General features: G+C 40.0%; 1 protein-coding gene across 4 annotated transcripts in view; it reads right to left on the bottom strand.

Annotated features, from left to right (window-relative positions):
- Positions 1-9,827: 9,827 nt before the first annotated feature.
- Positions 9,828-17,379, bottom strand: part of NEDD9 (neural precursor cell expressed, developmentally down-regulated 9) — a 176,694-nt gene continuing 169,142 nt past the window's right edge. For all 4 annotated transcript variants that reach the window (XM_074335230.1, XM_019743000.2, XM_019742999.2 and 1 more), the window contains 3 exons: positions 15,921-17,162; positions 14,333-14,422; positions 9,828-12,225 (listed from right to left, as the gene is read on the bottom strand). In XM_074335230.1, the coding sequence (XP_074191331.1) occupies positions 11,716-12,225; positions 14,333-14,422; positions 15,921-17,162 (1,842 nt within the window). In that variant the 3' untranslated portion in view covers positions 9,828-11,715. The remainder of the gene's footprint in view (positions 12,226-14,332; positions 14,423-15,920; positions 17,163-17,379) is intronic.

Here is a 17,379-nt window from a genome sequence, read left to right as displayed (position 1 = left end):
GGACATTTGTTAGGGCTTAGATGTTGCTCTGGGGGAGAGTATTTGGGGCTTGGATATTTCCAGGTACTGTTAAGTTTGCATCTATGAAATTTATAAAGTGGCCAAGAAGCCTGAAAGAAAAAAGGAATGGGAGCCTAATTCTTAATGCTCTCTTTGTGGGTCAAATATGTTAAAACTTGTCCGAAACTAGATTTCAGTGAAGGGCATTAGTTCCCTGTAGGGAGACTGACGGGAACAGAAATGGAAATCTGGGCTGTTCCACACCTAAGCCTGGGAGAAGCTGCAAGGAGAGATTGATTTGGGGTATGAGAAATCGCCAAGAGAAGAACTTGTCCCACCCCTATAGGCCCAGTAGGACTGGCCCAGTCCATCTACCCTGGGAACATTTCGACTCTGCAGAAGAAGCAAAGCCTGTGCTCTTTACACACCCGTGAGCATCTGAGCTCTTACATGCTCAAAATATTTCACGTGAACACAGGCTGAAAAAGAGAGCACAGAGAATAATTTAGGTAGAAAAGACTGGATGAAGAGAAAAGTTAGAAGCCAGATATTCAAGCCACAGGTTACTAAATAGTTACTGGCATTGGGCATCAAGATTGTCTCTGCCCTTCTTGGTAGTAAAAGGCAAGAAGGAAAACATGATCAGTTAGTTAAAAAATCTCACTTCCATGGCAAAAAGCTTATCAGTTACTCACAAGAAACACAACATTTCTTGATGCTTAAATATGAATATGTCTACCTATAATTTGCTTACGGGTAATAAAGCTTTTCTCCCATTAAGTCTTTTGTCAATTTTCTCTGTTATTGTTATTTTTACTTGTAGGTGCCAGGGTTGAAAGGTTTGTAAATGTTGTAATGTGCTAACAATTTGAGTATCAAAATGGGGAAGTAACGAAAGTGTTGAGTCGTGTGGCGAGAGCACGTGGGGTGACATAACATCACAGATATCCAAAACCATGGATTCTTAATCCAGGGACAGAGGGTTTGGTCTAGTTACGCCACCTTTGAAAGGGAGTGCACTGGAGCTGCGTCCACAGGGAACTATGAAATGTGAAATCCAACCTCAGGAATTTGTAGGCAGAGAAATCAGTCATCCAACATAACAAAATGGGCACTATAAAGTAAATGATGGAAAGTCACTTATATAAAGGGAGAAATACAGCATTAACTTACTGGCACTCTAAATCCTGCACTTTGGAGAGATTTCAGTTTTATTTTTTATCTTTAAGGATCCTGCAAAGTCCTTTTTTTTGTTGTTATTGTTGTTGTTGTTGTTGTTTTTATTTTTTTAATTTATTGGGGTGGCAATTGTTAGTAAAATTACATAGATTTCAGGTGTACAATTCTGTATTACATCATCTATAAATCTCATTGTGTGTTCACCACCCAGAGTCAGTTCTCCTTCCATCACCATGTATTTGACCCCCCTTACCCTCATCTCCCACCCCCAACCCCCCTTACCCTCTGGTAACCACTAAACTATTATTGTCTGTGTCTATGAGTTTTTGTTTCTCATTTGTTTATCTTGTTCTTTTGTTGTTTTTGGTTTATATACCACATATCAGTGAAATAACATGGTTCTCTGCTTTTTCTGTCTGACTTATTTCACTTAGCATTATACTCTCAAGATCCATCCATGTTGTCACAAATGTTCCTATATCATCTTTTCTTACCGCCGAATAGTATTCCATGGTGTATATATACCACAACTTCTTTATCCATTAATCTATCAAAGGACATTTTGGTTGTTTCCATGTCTTAGCCACCGTAAACAAAGCTGCAATGAACATTGGAGCACACGTGTCTTTATGTATAAATGTTTTCAGATTTTTTGGGTAGATACCCAGGAGAAGGATTGCTGGGTCACATGGTAATTCTATTCGTAATTTTTTGAGGAACCTCCACACTGCCTTCCATAATGGCTGGACCAGTCTGCATTCCCACCAACAGTGTATGAGGGTTCCTTTTTCTCCACAGCCTCTCCAACACTTGTTACTATTTGTGTTGTTGATGATAGCCATTCTGACTGGGGTGAGGTGACATCTCATTGTGGTTTTGATTTGCATTTCTCTGATGATTAGTGATGTTGAGCATTTTTTCATATGTCTATTTGCCATTTGTATGTCCTCTTTGGAGAAATGTCTCTTCAAGTCCTCTGCCCATTTTTCAACTGGGTTGTTTGTTTGTCTGTTGTTGAGTTGCATGAGTTCCTTGTATATTTTGGATATTAGCCCCTTATTGGAGGCACTGTGTGCAAAAATCTTCTCCCATTCAGTTGGTGGCCTCTTTATTTTGTTGATGGTTTCTTTTGCTGTGCAGAAGCTTTTAAGTTTCATATAGTCCCATTCGTTTATTTTAGCTTTTACTTCCATTGCCTTTAGAGTCAAATTCATAAAATGCTCTTTGAACCCAAGGTCCATAAGTTTAATACCTATGTTTTCTTCTATGCAGTTTATTGTGTCAGGTCTTATGCTTAAGTCTTTTATCTTAATTTTGAATTAGTTTTGGTACATGGTGACAGATAGCAGTCCAGTTTCATTATTTTTTTTTTTAAATTTATTGGGGTGACAATTGTTAGTAAAAGTACATAGATTTCAGGTGTACAATTCTGTATTACATCATTTATAAATCCAATTGTGTGTTCACCACCAGAGTCAGTTCTCCTTCCATCACCATATATTTGATCCCCCTTAACCTCATCTCCCACCCCCCAACCCCAGGCCTTTTGTTTTAAAGGGCTCTTCCAATGTGGGATTGGTGGGTGGGCGGTGGGTGGTGGCGTCATTCATTTGTTGACTGTTCAGTTAGCCAGTTGTGCTATTTGTGCGAGCCAGGCTGAGATGGAAAAGATGAACGCAAGATGCCCTAGATCTGAAATACACAATAGAATAGGGAAATGTGCAGGCAAAGAATAATAGTACTGCTCCGTGTTTGTAGAACACCTAAGAATTATTTTAAAAGCTTGTATTCACAACATTGAGCAAGGTCTGCATTAGCATCTCCATTTCACAGGCAGGTTGGTGGCAGAATCTGTTTTAAAAACCAAATGGTCCTCCTAGGCCCTTTGTTTCCCCACCAGACCACAAGGGGGTGCTGTGTGAGGCTACCCTCAGGGCTCCTAAGTGAACTCTGCTTTAGGTTAGCAAAATGCTGGGCACTAAATGAAAAGCTTTGAAAGCACCTTAGGAGGTGTCCAGATAAACACATTATTACCTGGAGTGAAAGGGTGCTGGTCATTTGCACTGGCAGAGAACAAAAGACTCTTGGGACGGGGTGCGGGGGTGGGGGGTGGCCCTTCCAATAAAGGCAGCTGCCTGCGAAGTGTAAACACATACAAATTCACTCCCCTTTGCAGCAATAGGACACAATAACTTTTTTTCTAGAAAGCTTCCCTCCGTGGGACAGGCTCCTACAAGCACTCTTCTTAATGTTCCTTGCAGATCTTTTGTTCTCTTGCTTGTTGATTTTCCTTCTGCAAACAGGATTGAGGGACCCATTATTCAACTAAAACCTTATTTTGTCAAATCTTAGGCCCTTTCTAGTGTTGATTGGATGTCTAGACAGGTAGGTGGAAATAATTGCCCAAGGGCAAGGACAATCTTAACTAAGTTGTCCATTTACAATTGTGCATCCTTCTGAAAATACACGCATACCAGTCCTTTATCTTGGTATTTCAACATTGTGCAAGACTCTGGAGTGTGCTGCTTCTCTTACCAATGTTTAAATGTCCCATTCACAACCATTGTCCTTAGAGACTTCAACTTCTTTACTAAGGATTTAAGTCACAAAGGGCCCAGGCAATTCTGAGAAACCTGTTATGCTCCCTGGGTCATAAAGGAGACTCATAAACCACTATTGGATGTTAACAGCTGGAGGAGGGCTAGATGGTGTCTGGTGTCTGATGTTATCCTAACTGCTGGGCAGACTAGAGAAAATTAGGGGAACGTTTTCATTTAATATCATTCTTTGCTGACTCTTGTCTCCCCGGAAAATTGTCCATGAGGAGACAAAAATAAGGTGCCCTTTCTGTTAACTCAGTTTTCTTAATTATAGTTGTTGGGAGATGGCTTAACTCATGTCGTGTGGTGTGGTTTCTCCTCCGTTCCCCCTCCCCTCCATCCCCCCAAGCTGCAGAGGAATTTGTTTTAGAGACTGGCAATAGTTAAACTCTGAGGTAAAAGTCAGCATGTTCAATTTTCTCTGTTGCCCTTTTTGAGGTTTCTCCCCTGTATATTGCCCTCTATTCATTAAAATCATTTCAAGGGTTTTTTTTTTCTTTTCTCTTTGTTTCTTTTTCTTTTTCTTTTTTTTTTCCACCACAAAATAAGCATGTGCCTACGTGTTCAGGACCTGGGAGGAAGTAAGGTGAGCCTCACAGTCTCCTGACACAATTCGGGGTTTCTTGGCCATCGTCGCTTGCTCCTGCTTGTTCCTGGCCCGGCCTGATGTTCAGTGCCAGGAAGGACTGAAGTATGGGCTTATGGGCTGGTTCTGTGGAGATTTCCAGAACTTTGGTGCTGCCCAGCTCAGAACAGATCTAAATCTATCCATATGCCCAAGCCAGAAACCCCCAACCCAGCTCTCTCTCCGCCAGGCACCATATCTAATTCCTTACCAGGTCTGCTGATTTCCCCTCCTATATTCCTAGAATCCATCCACTTTTCTCTGTCTTCCACCTTCCTGATAATCTAGGTTACCTTTGCCTTTTCTGCCAGAACTGATAAAAGAGCTCCCTAACGGAGCCCTCAGGTTCACAGGGACCCTCCTTAGCATCTTCCACACTGCAGAGTGTTATTTTCAGAACAATGTATGTATTTGTATCATTATTGTCCCCTTTTCATGAAGCCTTCCTATGTATTAAGCACCTCCTCTTAGATGAAATCCCTGGGTAGGCCACAGACTCTGTCTCTGCCTATATTTCTCTTCCCATCTAGACATGTTTTTTCTTTTCTTTCACTTTCTTGGTTCCCATCTGAAAAGTACTTTTACTTTAAATCTCCTCATATAAGATTGATCTTCCCAAAGCATTTCTACAAAAATAAATAAATAAATATCCTAGTCCAAAGGAGTTGATTATTTAGGGAAGTTCATCCAAAGTAATCATCTGTTTGCTTTCTTTATTTTTATTTTAGGAGATTCAGATGCTGAGAAATGGATTGAGGAAACAATAAGGTATGTTCGTGTACTTCTGTATAGACTCAGGAGGAGGGTGGATACGAGAGGTCAAAACAGGTGCTGCCGCTTGGCCTGTTGCTTCTAAAGAGCTGTTAAAGGTTAGAGGTATTGACTTGGATAAATGAGGTGAGACCAACGTCAGTTCTGAGATGAGTCTCATTACCAGGCCTCATCTGATTGTGGAGGCTGGGAAATAAAGACACACTATTTGAACATCCTAAACCAGGTTTTCATAAGTGTTAAGAAAGACAACAGATTAGGGGCAAAAAAGTTTTGGGACTCAGTGGACAAGACAAGTGTCTTTATTGCAAGACTGCTTAGAGCCTTTAACATGCTCATGAGTATTACGTCTCTCCAAGAGAGCCAAATACTGTGCGGTGTTTTCCAAAATGACAACACAACAACATATCTACTAATAATTTGTTTCTCAAAACATCTTGGGAACTTAGAATATCAAAGAACATAAAATACTGCTTTAGAATCTACTTCTCATGACATCTTTGTTTCAGACTCTTTTCTGTTACTGCGTCGGGTGTCGTTTTCACGGCCTCTTCTCTCCATCTTCCTTCTCTGCTCTCCCTTCCCTTTCCCTCCCCTTTTGCTGCCCCCTTTCTCTCTTCCTTGCTCCATTTTCTTTCTTTTATCCTTTCTTAGTACTCATCGTCTTCCTTTCTCTCTTTTGTCTCATCTTGCCCTATAGGCCTGCTCTTTCCCTTTCTCTTATTTGAAAGGATATAGTGTTTTGTCTAATGCTCAGTTTCTTTAAGACAGCAAATATTTGGTATACCTCATCTGAGTTAAGCAATTCTCTGAAGGTGTGAAGTGCTAAGCCCAGTCCCTGCATGTTATATTCTAGCAAGCCCCTCATCACTCCCCGCTCCCCCTCTGCCCCCTGCCATGCTCATTCCTGACTGCCAGCCTTTGTCAGGCTTTCCTCTACCCTCTGCCCATCCAGTTAGCCCTTACTTTGCCATCAATCTCTTTAACCCTGCCCTTTGCATGTGCCTGTTTTTAGCCATGCTAGATCACTTTGATTTTCTCACTCTCTACTCCTGAAGTCTTGGCCTGAAGTTTTCAGTTGGGCATTTGTCTATAATCTGCCATAAATTGTTTAAAAGGCATAGGTACTTTCGGTCTCAAACAAAGAACTGCAGAGAGCAGGTCTTCCTTTTTTTCCTGTCCCTTTGGTACCCAGCATGTTGCTGAGCAGGCAGAGACACGGGCTCCTCAGACTGGGACAGTGATTGCCTTATTGATGGGCAGGGTGGGTCTGCCTGCTCTCACTGGCCAGGCAGGAAATGTCCAATGAATAAATGAATCCATGTTTTTCATGTCCTCTGGTGAATGGCAATGTTTCTTTTCTCATAATTCCTCAAAAACAATGAAGAGAGTAGATGTGGTGTGTGGGGAAACATCTAAAGCCCAGATGGATTTCTACTGAGTAGGGGAGTAGGAAACCACGTTTATCTTCCCGTTGGGTCATGAACTAGGCCAGGATTGATTCTTTAGAAAGCTGAACTTTCTGATTGGAACTTTTCCTGTGGACCTTCCATTGTTTCTGTGAATTGACTGATGATAATATTGACTTGAAAAAAAATAAAACTTTAGTTAGTTGGGAAAATGTTTTACATTTTTTTAAAATCAAGTTTATTGAGGTATGACTTACATACAATAAAATGCATGCATTTTAAGTGTCTATTAAGGTGATTTTGACAAATATATGCATTCGCATAACTACCCTAAGAATTAAGATACAGATACTGTATTGTCCAACATGGTGGCCACTAACCACATGTGGCTATTTAAATTAAAATGAACTCAGATTGACTAAAATTAAAACTAGTTCTTTGGTTGTGCTAGTCACATTTCAAATGCTGAATAGCCACATGTGACTATTATCTACTGTATTGGACAATGCAAATTATGAAACATTTCCATCATATATAGCACTGATATAAAACATGTATAACACTGAACTAAAACATATCCATCACACCAAAAAGTTCCTTTGTGCTATTTTCCAGAGAATTCCCAATTCCCATCCCTGACTTTAGGAAATCATTGATTTGATTTCTGTTACTACAAATTAGATTTGTGTTTTCTAGAGCTTCATATATATATATATATTTACCTGCCTGGATTTTTCTCAGCAATGTTTCTAATGTTGATCCATTCATGCTGTTACATGTATAATTAGCTCACGCCTTTTCATTGCTGAATAGTATTCTATTATATGAATAGACCACAATTTATTTATTCACTCACATGTTGATACCATTTGGGTTGTTTCCATTTGAGACTATGATGAATAAAGCAGTTAATTTTTTACATAGGCATATATTTTTATTTAGCTTGAGTAAATACCTGTCACTGGAAATGCTGGGTTATATGGTAAGTATATATTTAACTTTACAAAAAATTGCCAAACTATTTCCCAAAATGGTTGTACCATTTTACATTCCCACCATCAATGAAGGGAGTTCCAGTTGCTCCATCCTTACAAATTATTACTGATTTGTTTACTTGTTTTATTAATTACTGAGCAAGGAATATCTAAATCTCTACTTATAATTACATATTTTCCATTTCTCCTTTTAGTTATATTAGTTTTTGTTTCATATATTTTTAAATTTTGTAATATAGTATGTACATATTCAGGAGAGTTTTTTGTCTTATTTATGAGTGGATCCTTTTATCATGAATACTCTTTGCCCCATTCTGAATTTTACTTTGTCTGATAATAATATAGCCACTCCAGCTTTTTATTTTAATTAGAATGTGCACAGTATATCTCTTTCTATCCTTTTGCTTTTAACTTATCTGCATATTTTAAGTTAGAGTCTTTTAAATAGCATATAGTTTATTCTTGCTTTAAAAAAAAATCCAGTCTGAGAGTCTCTAACTTTTAATTGGAGTGTTTAGACCATTTCCTTTTTAAAAAAAATCATAGTTGACAATTAATAAACTGTATGTATTTCAAGTATGCAATTTGATAAATTTTGACATGCATATACCTGTAAAGTCATCACTACAATCAAGATGATGGGCATTTTCATCATTCCCAAAAGTTTCCCTGAGCTTTTTTATAATCTGTTTTTCCAATCAGTCCTCTTCCCAGGCAATCACTGATCTGCTTTCTGTCACTGTAGTTTGCATTTTCTAGAATTTTGCATGACTGGTGTACATACTGTGTGCACTCTTTTTGCCTAGCTTCTTTACACACTATAATGATTTTGAAATTCATTCATGTTGTTTTTGTTTCAATTTTTTTGTTCCTTTTATTTTCTGTGTAGTATTCCATTGTGTGGATATACCACAATGGTTTTACATTCACAAAGATGGACACTTGAGTTGTTTCTAGTTTTCAGCTATTAAAAATAGAGCTGCTATAAACATTCTTATACAAATCTTGGTATGGACATGTACTTTTATTTCTCTTGGGTACATACCTAAGAGAGGAATTGCTAGGTCATACAGTGGGCATTGATTTAATTTTTTAAGGAACTGCCAATCAATTTTCCAAAATGTTTGTACCATTTTATATTCTCACCAGCAGTGTATGAATGCTCTATTTGTACCCTTTTCTTATCAGCAGTTGGTATGTCTTGTCCTTTTAATTGTAGTGATTCTATTTGGTGTGATTATATTTCATTTATTTGTTCATTTATGTCTTCTTTTGTGAAGTTTCTGTTTACATTTTTGCTCAGTTAAAAAAAAAATTAGTTGTCTTCTTATTCTGATACATACCCTTGACAGATGTATGTAGTGTAAATATTTTCTCCGTCTGTGACTTTTTGTTTTCTTAATGATCTCCTTAGAAGACTAAAAGCTTTTAATTTTGGTGAAATCCAATTTATTGATTTTTTCTCTTGTGATTTTGTGTTCTATTTAAGGAATCTTTGTCTACCTAAGATGACAAAGATTTTTCTCCTTTATTTTCTTCTAGAAGTATTAGAGACTTAAGCTTTACATTTAGGTATTTTATCCATTTGAGTTAATTTTTGTATGTAAGGTAAACATTTTTTTTCCCCATGGAGAGATCTAGTTGTTCCAGCATCATTTTTGTCAAAAGACTTTCCATTCCCCATTGAAGTGACTTGACACTTTTGTTGAAAATCAGTTAATGTTTATAGATGTGGGCAAGTGATACAAGGTATATTCAAATATTTTATCTATAAATCTCAATAGGACACCTGAGTGGAAGAGTGGGCCAAGCATTAAAAATAATTTATGGGGTTATGAATCTCTTATTTTCACCAAATATAGTTGTCTTTTAATTATTTAATTATGTCTATTCCAGAATGAATGGAACAATTCCCTTTGATTCTAAAACCACATAAATGGTAGTATCTATGTTATAGGAGAAATCGTCCTAGCCATTACTTAAATGTACAAGCCTTCTGGTGAAGAGAAGGCCTTGTTCCAGATATTTGGGTTTGGTAACGTTCACAGATTCTAGAATTTTCTTTAATGCAAATGTAATCTGAAGTGACACAAAATGAAAAAAAAACCCAACTCTCAATTTTCCTAAAAAACCCAGATCTATAATATCAATAAAATAACTTTCTATATTAGGAGTGCCAAAATAAGCCTGCATCTAATTCTGTGGTAAAAAAAGAAATATAGAAAAGAAAACCCAGTGGCTACGAAAACACAGATCTAAAAAATTTAATGATTTAAAATAGTCTCTACATACAAGATGGCAAAGAGAGTAATACAGACTCAACATTTTGGTCTTGAAAACATGAAATGTCATCACTTAGCTTAGAACAAGTCTGTCATCTCCTAAGAAATACACATTTACAATGAAATCTACAAGGACACACTTTAAAATTTCTTCAAGTGTTGTTGATTTTCAGCAATCTCCTTCCTCCCCATACATTTACTTGTCATATAACCACTTTTAATCTTCTTCTGGCAGAGCAGGACTTTGAGAACTACAATAGCGGTTGTTTTAAAAAGCACCTTCTATGATAAGTTTCACTGATATTTTTTTATCATACTGAGATCGCGCATTCTTCTCTTTAAATCATTTTCTGTTCCAGTGATTTGATTGTTTAAAATAAGCAAGCTGAACTCAGTCAAAGTATATATTGCAAATAAAAATGTTTTTAAATAGGCTGGAATAAAATCATTAAAGGAGAAATGGACTGAAAGACCATAGATAACACGCTTCTTGACTTGGTAATATGTGAATACATTTTCTCACCAGGTAGGAAGTGTTTTATTTGCCCCATAATGAATGTGATAGCTTGTGATGTGCCTGTGCTTTGCCAACACCAGCAGGTGCGAGGGGACAGACTATGGAACAGATGCTGTGATGAGTGGTGAGATGATGGTCGTCTGTATGCACAGGGCTGTCAGCCAGACAGAGTTGTAAAGATTAGATAGGCTCTGTAGAGCTGCTTTGTGTCAGGTCTGCCTATGCATGTTTCAAGGAAGGTGAAAGAGCTGGTGGCTCTGAAGTTCAGGTGACCATGAAACTGGCCAGTTCCCCTCAGAAAATGGGGGTAGTAGCACCTAAGTGAATGCTGAGAGTCAGAAAGGCCTCTACTTACAACTAGCAGGTAGAATCATCTTTCTTTGTGTGGATAATTATAGTCTGATGTGTCTTTATGAATTCCTGCTTCAAATAATATGGTTTTTGCAAGTCTAACAACATCATTTGGGAAAACTCATGGCCAAATCACTCAAAAATACAGACCACCAAATAGCTCTGGGAAACACATGCTCTTCTTTAATTGTGATGTCCTCTCGGTGTTGAAACAACCCAGTCTTGGCTGGGGACATGGCTTCTAGACACATGTGTCTCTTATCTCTCCAGCACCCAAAATATCAGAGCTTGGATGAGCATATGCTTTCTGAAACTTTTTCTCTAAAAGGGCTTTCTCAACCAGAAGTGATATATTTTGCCATAATGTGCCCAAGATAGTCAATGTCGGAAGGGGTTTCTGAACAAGGACAAATCATCCCATGCCTCGGGAGATGAACACTTGCAAATATACAATGCTTCCAGACTTGGAAATGAAAGGTTCTGAATAAATCACTAGTATATGTAGAGCAATATTACAACCAGATGGTATGTATTCTTAAAAAAAGAAAGAAAGAAAGAAAGAAAGAAAGAAAGAAAGAAAGAAAGAAAGAAAGAAAGAAAGAAAGAAAGAAAGAAAGAAAGAAAAAGAAAGAAAGAAAGAAAGAAAAGCAGCATTAGGAGGTGCTTGCTTACTAAGGTGCTTCTTAATTCATGTTTTTTAATGGAATGTATCAGACAAACATCAACAAACAAACATGAATATACAAGCACACACACGTGGACAAATTTGCGAATAGTTTATATCTTAGATGCTTATGTGTATATACATAAGAACCACACTGGAAAAAAAAATTCCCTCTAGCTCCCTGAATTTCTGAATGTTGTCTAGCCCATAAAATGTTAAAATATTTCATTTTCATATAAAATATCTACAAAAATAGACACCATTTACAAAACCAGATAGTATTTCCAGTTTTTCACGCAGTCCCCCTTTCCTCCTTTTCTTCTCAGAACGTCGCCATCTCCAGCAAAGAGCGCTTGAATAACTGCGCGTTCCTGGACAGGTCTGTCACTTGGTGTACCATTTCTTGTAAGGCGGTAGTGCTGGGGTAATGCAGGGCAGCCATCTTCGTGGCCATAACTATAGTCTTGAGCTGTTCGCAGAGCTGGTTGCTCGAGTTCATCACTTTGTTGCGAATGTCCTGGGCAGCCACCTGCCTCGTCAGTGTGTCTCCAATGAACACCAGTTTGTGTGCGCTTAGAATGACAAACTTGCTGTGGGCCACGAAAATCCGCGGGGGCTGGGCTGAGCTGACGCAACTGAAGAGAGCGTCAATGGCATTGAGAAGGGAAATGTAATGGGTCTCACACTGGTCATAGTAGAAGCAAAGCAACTGCCTATCCTGAGCACCCACACTGCTGTTTGCGGTCGGGAGGTTCTGCGAGGGCTTCCACTTTGAGATGTCGTTCTCCACCGGCTTTGTAATTTCTTGTTCCAACAACTGGAACTGACTTAGCTGCAAGGAAGAAAGCAGATTTCATTAAGGGTACGGCAGCATTCTGTAATGGAAATTAACCAGGGCTTGGAGTTAAAAGACAGGCATTTTAATCCCTCATATGTGTCAGGTGCTTATTAGACGTGAGGACGTTGTCATGTTGCCTTGTTTTCCTAAATTGTGAAATGTAGAGGTTGAGAAAGATGATGCCTAAGGAAGCCTCCAGCTGACTTTCTATCATTAGAAGATTGGCTTCCTCTGCTCTCAGGCTGGAAGGCAGCATCCAGTTTAAACCCAGCTCAGTTTTATACACCACCATGAAGGTTAAATGAGTTAATAGTTACAAAGTGCTTAGAATGGTGTTTGGCATATTGTAGGTTCTATGTAAATGTGTATTAAATGTTGAGTGGTGGCAAGGGAAAACCAAATGTAGGGATCTCTTTGTCAAGTAAATTATTGACAGTTTGCTCCTTCTGGAAGAAAGCCTTGACTCTGTCCCTTTAAGATGCTTAGATAAATAACAATCCGTGACTCTTTTCTATTTCTCTTACTCTTTCTGTCCAGATTTTTAAGTTATGATCCAGCACCATGGGAAAGACTAATGCATATAAATATATGTGTACTATAAAAGAACATCCCTAAGGGAGTCTGAATGCTAACCGTGCGTCATAACAGCTCCACAGAGCTGTTGAAAGAAGAGGACATCACAGAGTCAGACTCAATGATTGTTAGCTTTCTTCCTTCTCTCCTCACCTTACATTAAAGTGTAATAATAACCTTCAAGCTAATCCACCTAGTCTCTGGAGAGACTTTCTTTTGTAGGTAAGGACTATCTGTGACCTAAGTTTAGGGCTCAGTCAATCTTCCATTCCGAGGCAGGGCTGAGTCAGACCAGGGATAACCTCACCCAGGGTCTTCCCCAAGAAATGCACAGTGAGCTTTATTGTTCTGTAGAGTCTGTTTTCTTCTTAGGAATTACTATGGTTTCAGTAAGTTACCGAAAGCCCTGCAGTCTTGCTTGGCCAAATGCTAAAGCAAACAGAAACAGAGACAGGGCGATGGTTCAAGATATTTAGCTTATGCTTTTGCAAATGAGGTCATAAATATATCATCTTATTATATAGAGAGTTGAGGGATTTTCTCATTTTATAGAGAACTAACTGAAGTTCAGGGAGGTTAAATGACTTGCCTAAGGCCACACGGTTGGTTAGAAAGTACAGAGTAGAACTCTGGTTTCCCAAGTGCAGTGTGTCATTTCATGTCCCTACGTGCCATTTAATTTCATCTAAGAAAAGGCTTATAAATCCTCAATTCATTTCTCTTTATTTTTATGCCTTGTACTAACAATACCCATCATTATCTGCCCCACTCAAGCCCAACATTTGAATGAATCTGCCCTGCCCAAAGCCCTTGGTGAATAGACTAGATATATTTTGAAAACATTGGATGCTGCCCTCCTGCCTTTATGGTGGACCAAGAAAGGCCAAGCCACAGCTTATGTTGTAGGGGAGAGATAGATAAGTAGGTAGCTAGGAATTGTTTAGGTATTTGATGAACCACAGAAGGGGCTGACTATGAGCTAAAATGAAAAGCCATCTATAGAAAGCGCTTTAAGTGGTCATTTATGGATTGTATAAAATTATAGCAGACCCAAATGAGTAGACAAGCAGAGGAAACTACCATGAAATACAGGAGAAGGAAGCAGATTTAGACAGAAGCAAAGGAGGTACAAGAAGAAGAAAGAATTTACAGTCCTAGTTCTCATTGGACGTGGCTATATGTCTTCATTTTCTGTTCTTGAATTTCCCTCCTGTGGTCTTACTATATAACCTGTTTGCTTGAGTGGGTCTTGCTCCTGGAGATCAACAGCCTGAACCCAAACAGTTTTAATGTGTTAGATGTACAGGCTTAGCCCAGAAAAATTGCTGTTTGGATGTAATCCAGGTACACCAGCTGGATTACTAAGACCACAAACCTCTTTGTTCTTACACTCTATTATATGCCTTGGAGCTTATTTATACCAAAGTGTGCTGGAAGGATCAAAATCATGATCTTTTGAAGTTATACCTTTCTTATTAAGCAGGAAATCTTTTCAATGCCAGGTGGCTTTTGTTCTGATTGAACTTACCTGATGATGTTCCAGCTGCATCTTGTTCTGTTTGATGATGTTTTCTTTTTCCAACAGCTCTTTCTGTTGCCTCTCAAACTCCTCTTTACCCTATTATTTTTCAACATAAAGAAAACATTACATCACCACTATGATTCACTTGTGCTAACAATTTCATTGACAAATGTGTAAATACTTTTTCATTTTCCACTGCCTTTGCAATTTCCTGCATGCCCAATTAGGCCCTGTGAATCCCGGACAGGGATGGCCTGCTTCTCGGCCAGACTCAGAGTCACTGTGTAGGTTAGGGTTGCAAACTAAAACCCCTTTCCACAGTGGGTGCCATACTCTCTGCTCCACTTAACCACTTTTGGAGAGCTACCCGTGATCCCCTTCAAACCTCCTTAACCAGTACTGTTTCTCACGGTTCTTTCCTAATGGATTATATGCAAACCTATACACCTCCTAACTCAGGTCTAAATGTGGTCCACATTGCACTTCTAGTTTCTTCGAATCATCTACAACTCTACATCATATTAGTATTTCCCAATATGCAGAGTTGGACACCAGTCAGGTGACTGTTTAATGCCGCCATTGACTCTCTCCCCACACCTTTCCTGTGGCTCAGTGCTTCCTTCCCCAGTCTCTTGCTCTCAAGGAAACTGTAGTTAAATAGTTTTCAGGATAATCTGTGGCTCTTAGTCAAATGAAAAGAATGGAAGAATAAGACAGTAAGCTGAATTCTAAAGAATGAATCTTGGTAGAATGTTTTATGCCCCAAAGTGAAAGGGCCAGCTGTCAGGATTCCATGTCAACTTGTAGGAGGCCGACTATGACTGCCCGTTTCCCATGTGCAGGTTAAGTTCTAGGTCAATTGGCAAATGCCCAGTGGCCTTCAAGGTAAGTCAGAGGTGGGTTAAGTTTTCTGCAAGTAATTACACACACATACACACACACACACACAGAGTAGAGCTGATGGGACCTGAGAAATTCTCTAGTACAGAGGCTTTCAATTTTTTTTTCTCCTACCGTGTTTCCCTGAAAATAAGACCTAACTGGAAAATAAGCCCTAGCATGATTTTTCAGTATGACATCCCCTGAATATAAGCCCCAATGCATCTTTTGGAGCAAAGATTAATATAAGACCAGTCTTATTTTCAGGAAAACCCAGTAACAGTGAAACTCCCTCTCCCCACTTTTTAAATAAAGTATCGTGGAACCATATCATAAAATGCAAATAGAAGTGGAGCTGGTATGATTATCTGAGGGCCCACTGTCCTCCTTGGGGAATCTTCCTGCTTGCCTGAGGCTTATCAGTGGTATCTAATACAACCCTGTGCTCCATTCATTTGGCAAATGAGGAAATTAAGGCCCAAAGGGGTTATATAAGTCGGTTGCACAATTAGTGTCAGAGAAAGGACTCAAGCCGAGGACTCTGGACGCTGAGGCCAGTGGTCTTTCTCCTGTACGTTGCCTCCAATTAGAGAACCACTTGGATTACCATTAATCATGTTCTCCCTCTGGTTGTCCAGCCTACCAGCTTTACAGGTTCTTAGTCCTGGACTCCCTGAATGTGAATGTAGGTGCTTTATGAGTTTGGTTTCTTTACCTGTAGGTGAACATAGTCATAATCATCCATCCAGCTCCTTTCAGAGCCATCACTGCTGCTACAGTCAGGAGGCTGGTCCTTGCCCAGGCTTGGCGGCAATGGCTTATTGAGGGCTTGGACCTTGTGGTCCCCAGGATGCAACAGCTGCATCTGGGATCCAGCGTGTGGGTACTCAGTGGAGTTCATGATGCTCTCAGGCCCATTCTTCACATGCGAGCTGCTGGGGCCTGGTCTGAAGAGGGTCTCTGCATTGGTGTTGATGGTTGTGGTGAGCTGTTTCGCATCATCGGGCACCGTCTTTGCCACCATCACAAACCGGTCCAGATCATCACACTTGTTTTGGGGCTTGTTGATGGCCAGGATATTCAGGGACCAGCTGCACTCATTTAAGTCATGGCTGGTTTGGCTCAGAATCTGGTGGGAGTCTTCCACTCTTTGGAGCTCCCGCTTCATTTTGTTGTGGAGGGTGAGTTCTGGGAGGCAGGAAGCATTTGCGACAGCGCCCTTTGCAAAATGGAGGTAGTCTCTCAGGAACAGCTCCACCTTCTCCACCGTGGTGTGTATCTCATTGATGTGTCGTTCCATATATCCGTAACACCGCCAGTCCGTGGTGACCAGTGCCATTAGGCTGGAGACACCCATCTCCAGGGTCTGTTGGAGCCGATGCAGTCTCTCAATGGCTGTGTCTGGATCCAGTAAGAGTCTTTTGTCCTGAGATGGGGAAGCTGAGAGTGAAGATTCCTTTGAAGTGGTGGAAGATGTGGACATGTTACTCCTGGTGCTGCCTGTACTGGAGAAAGATAATCGGTTGATCCCATCCACCACATCCTGAGAGCCTTTGGTGTCCACTGGGTTGTGCAGAGGGACGTCGTAAACCCCGTCTCTTTCTTCAGGGTTTGCTTTCTCACTGCTTTCTGCTGGTGGTTCCAGAAACTGAACCCCTCGTGGCACATCGTAGGCGTCATTCTGACTGCCTCCTGCTGGTCCCAGATGTGAGGGAGGGTGTTTCAGGGAAATGCTTTGATGTCTTCGTGTCGCCAGTTCAGCAGCTCCTGAAGCATCACAGTTATATTTCATGTGAAGGTCCTTTCCCACTGGCTTGGTGCTGGTTGGGGGGATGTCATACACGCCATCGGGTCTGATGTCCGGCCTTCCAGCTTGTCTCATTGGAGGGGGGAAATCATACTCTTTTTCTCTGAGCCCTGCTTCATCTCGGCAAGCTGAGGGTGGAATGGCATATACCTGAAAAGTAAGTACAAACCAAAGCTAGTATTTGTTCAGTTGGCTCCCATGAACATATGGAAACAACAGTACATTAAAATGAAGGCCTGGATTTTCTGAAGGCCTGTATGCTGGTTCCTTTTCTTTCACCCCCACCCACTAATGGGAGGTATTTCCAAGGCTCTGCTCTGCCCCTACTTCCTTCATCCTTTGACAAGGGCATCCTTCCTCTGGCTTC

This window comes from Rhinolophus sinicus, linkage group LG06 (assembly GCF_036562045.2).
Source record: "Rhinolophus sinicus isolate RSC01 linkage group LG06, ASM3656204v1, whole genome shotgun sequence".
Taxonomy (NCBI): Eukaryota; Metazoa; Chordata; class Mammalia; order Chiroptera; family Rhinolophidae; genus Rhinolophus; species Rhinolophus sinicus.
This window is presented reverse-complemented; position numbering and strand designations above follow the sequence as displayed.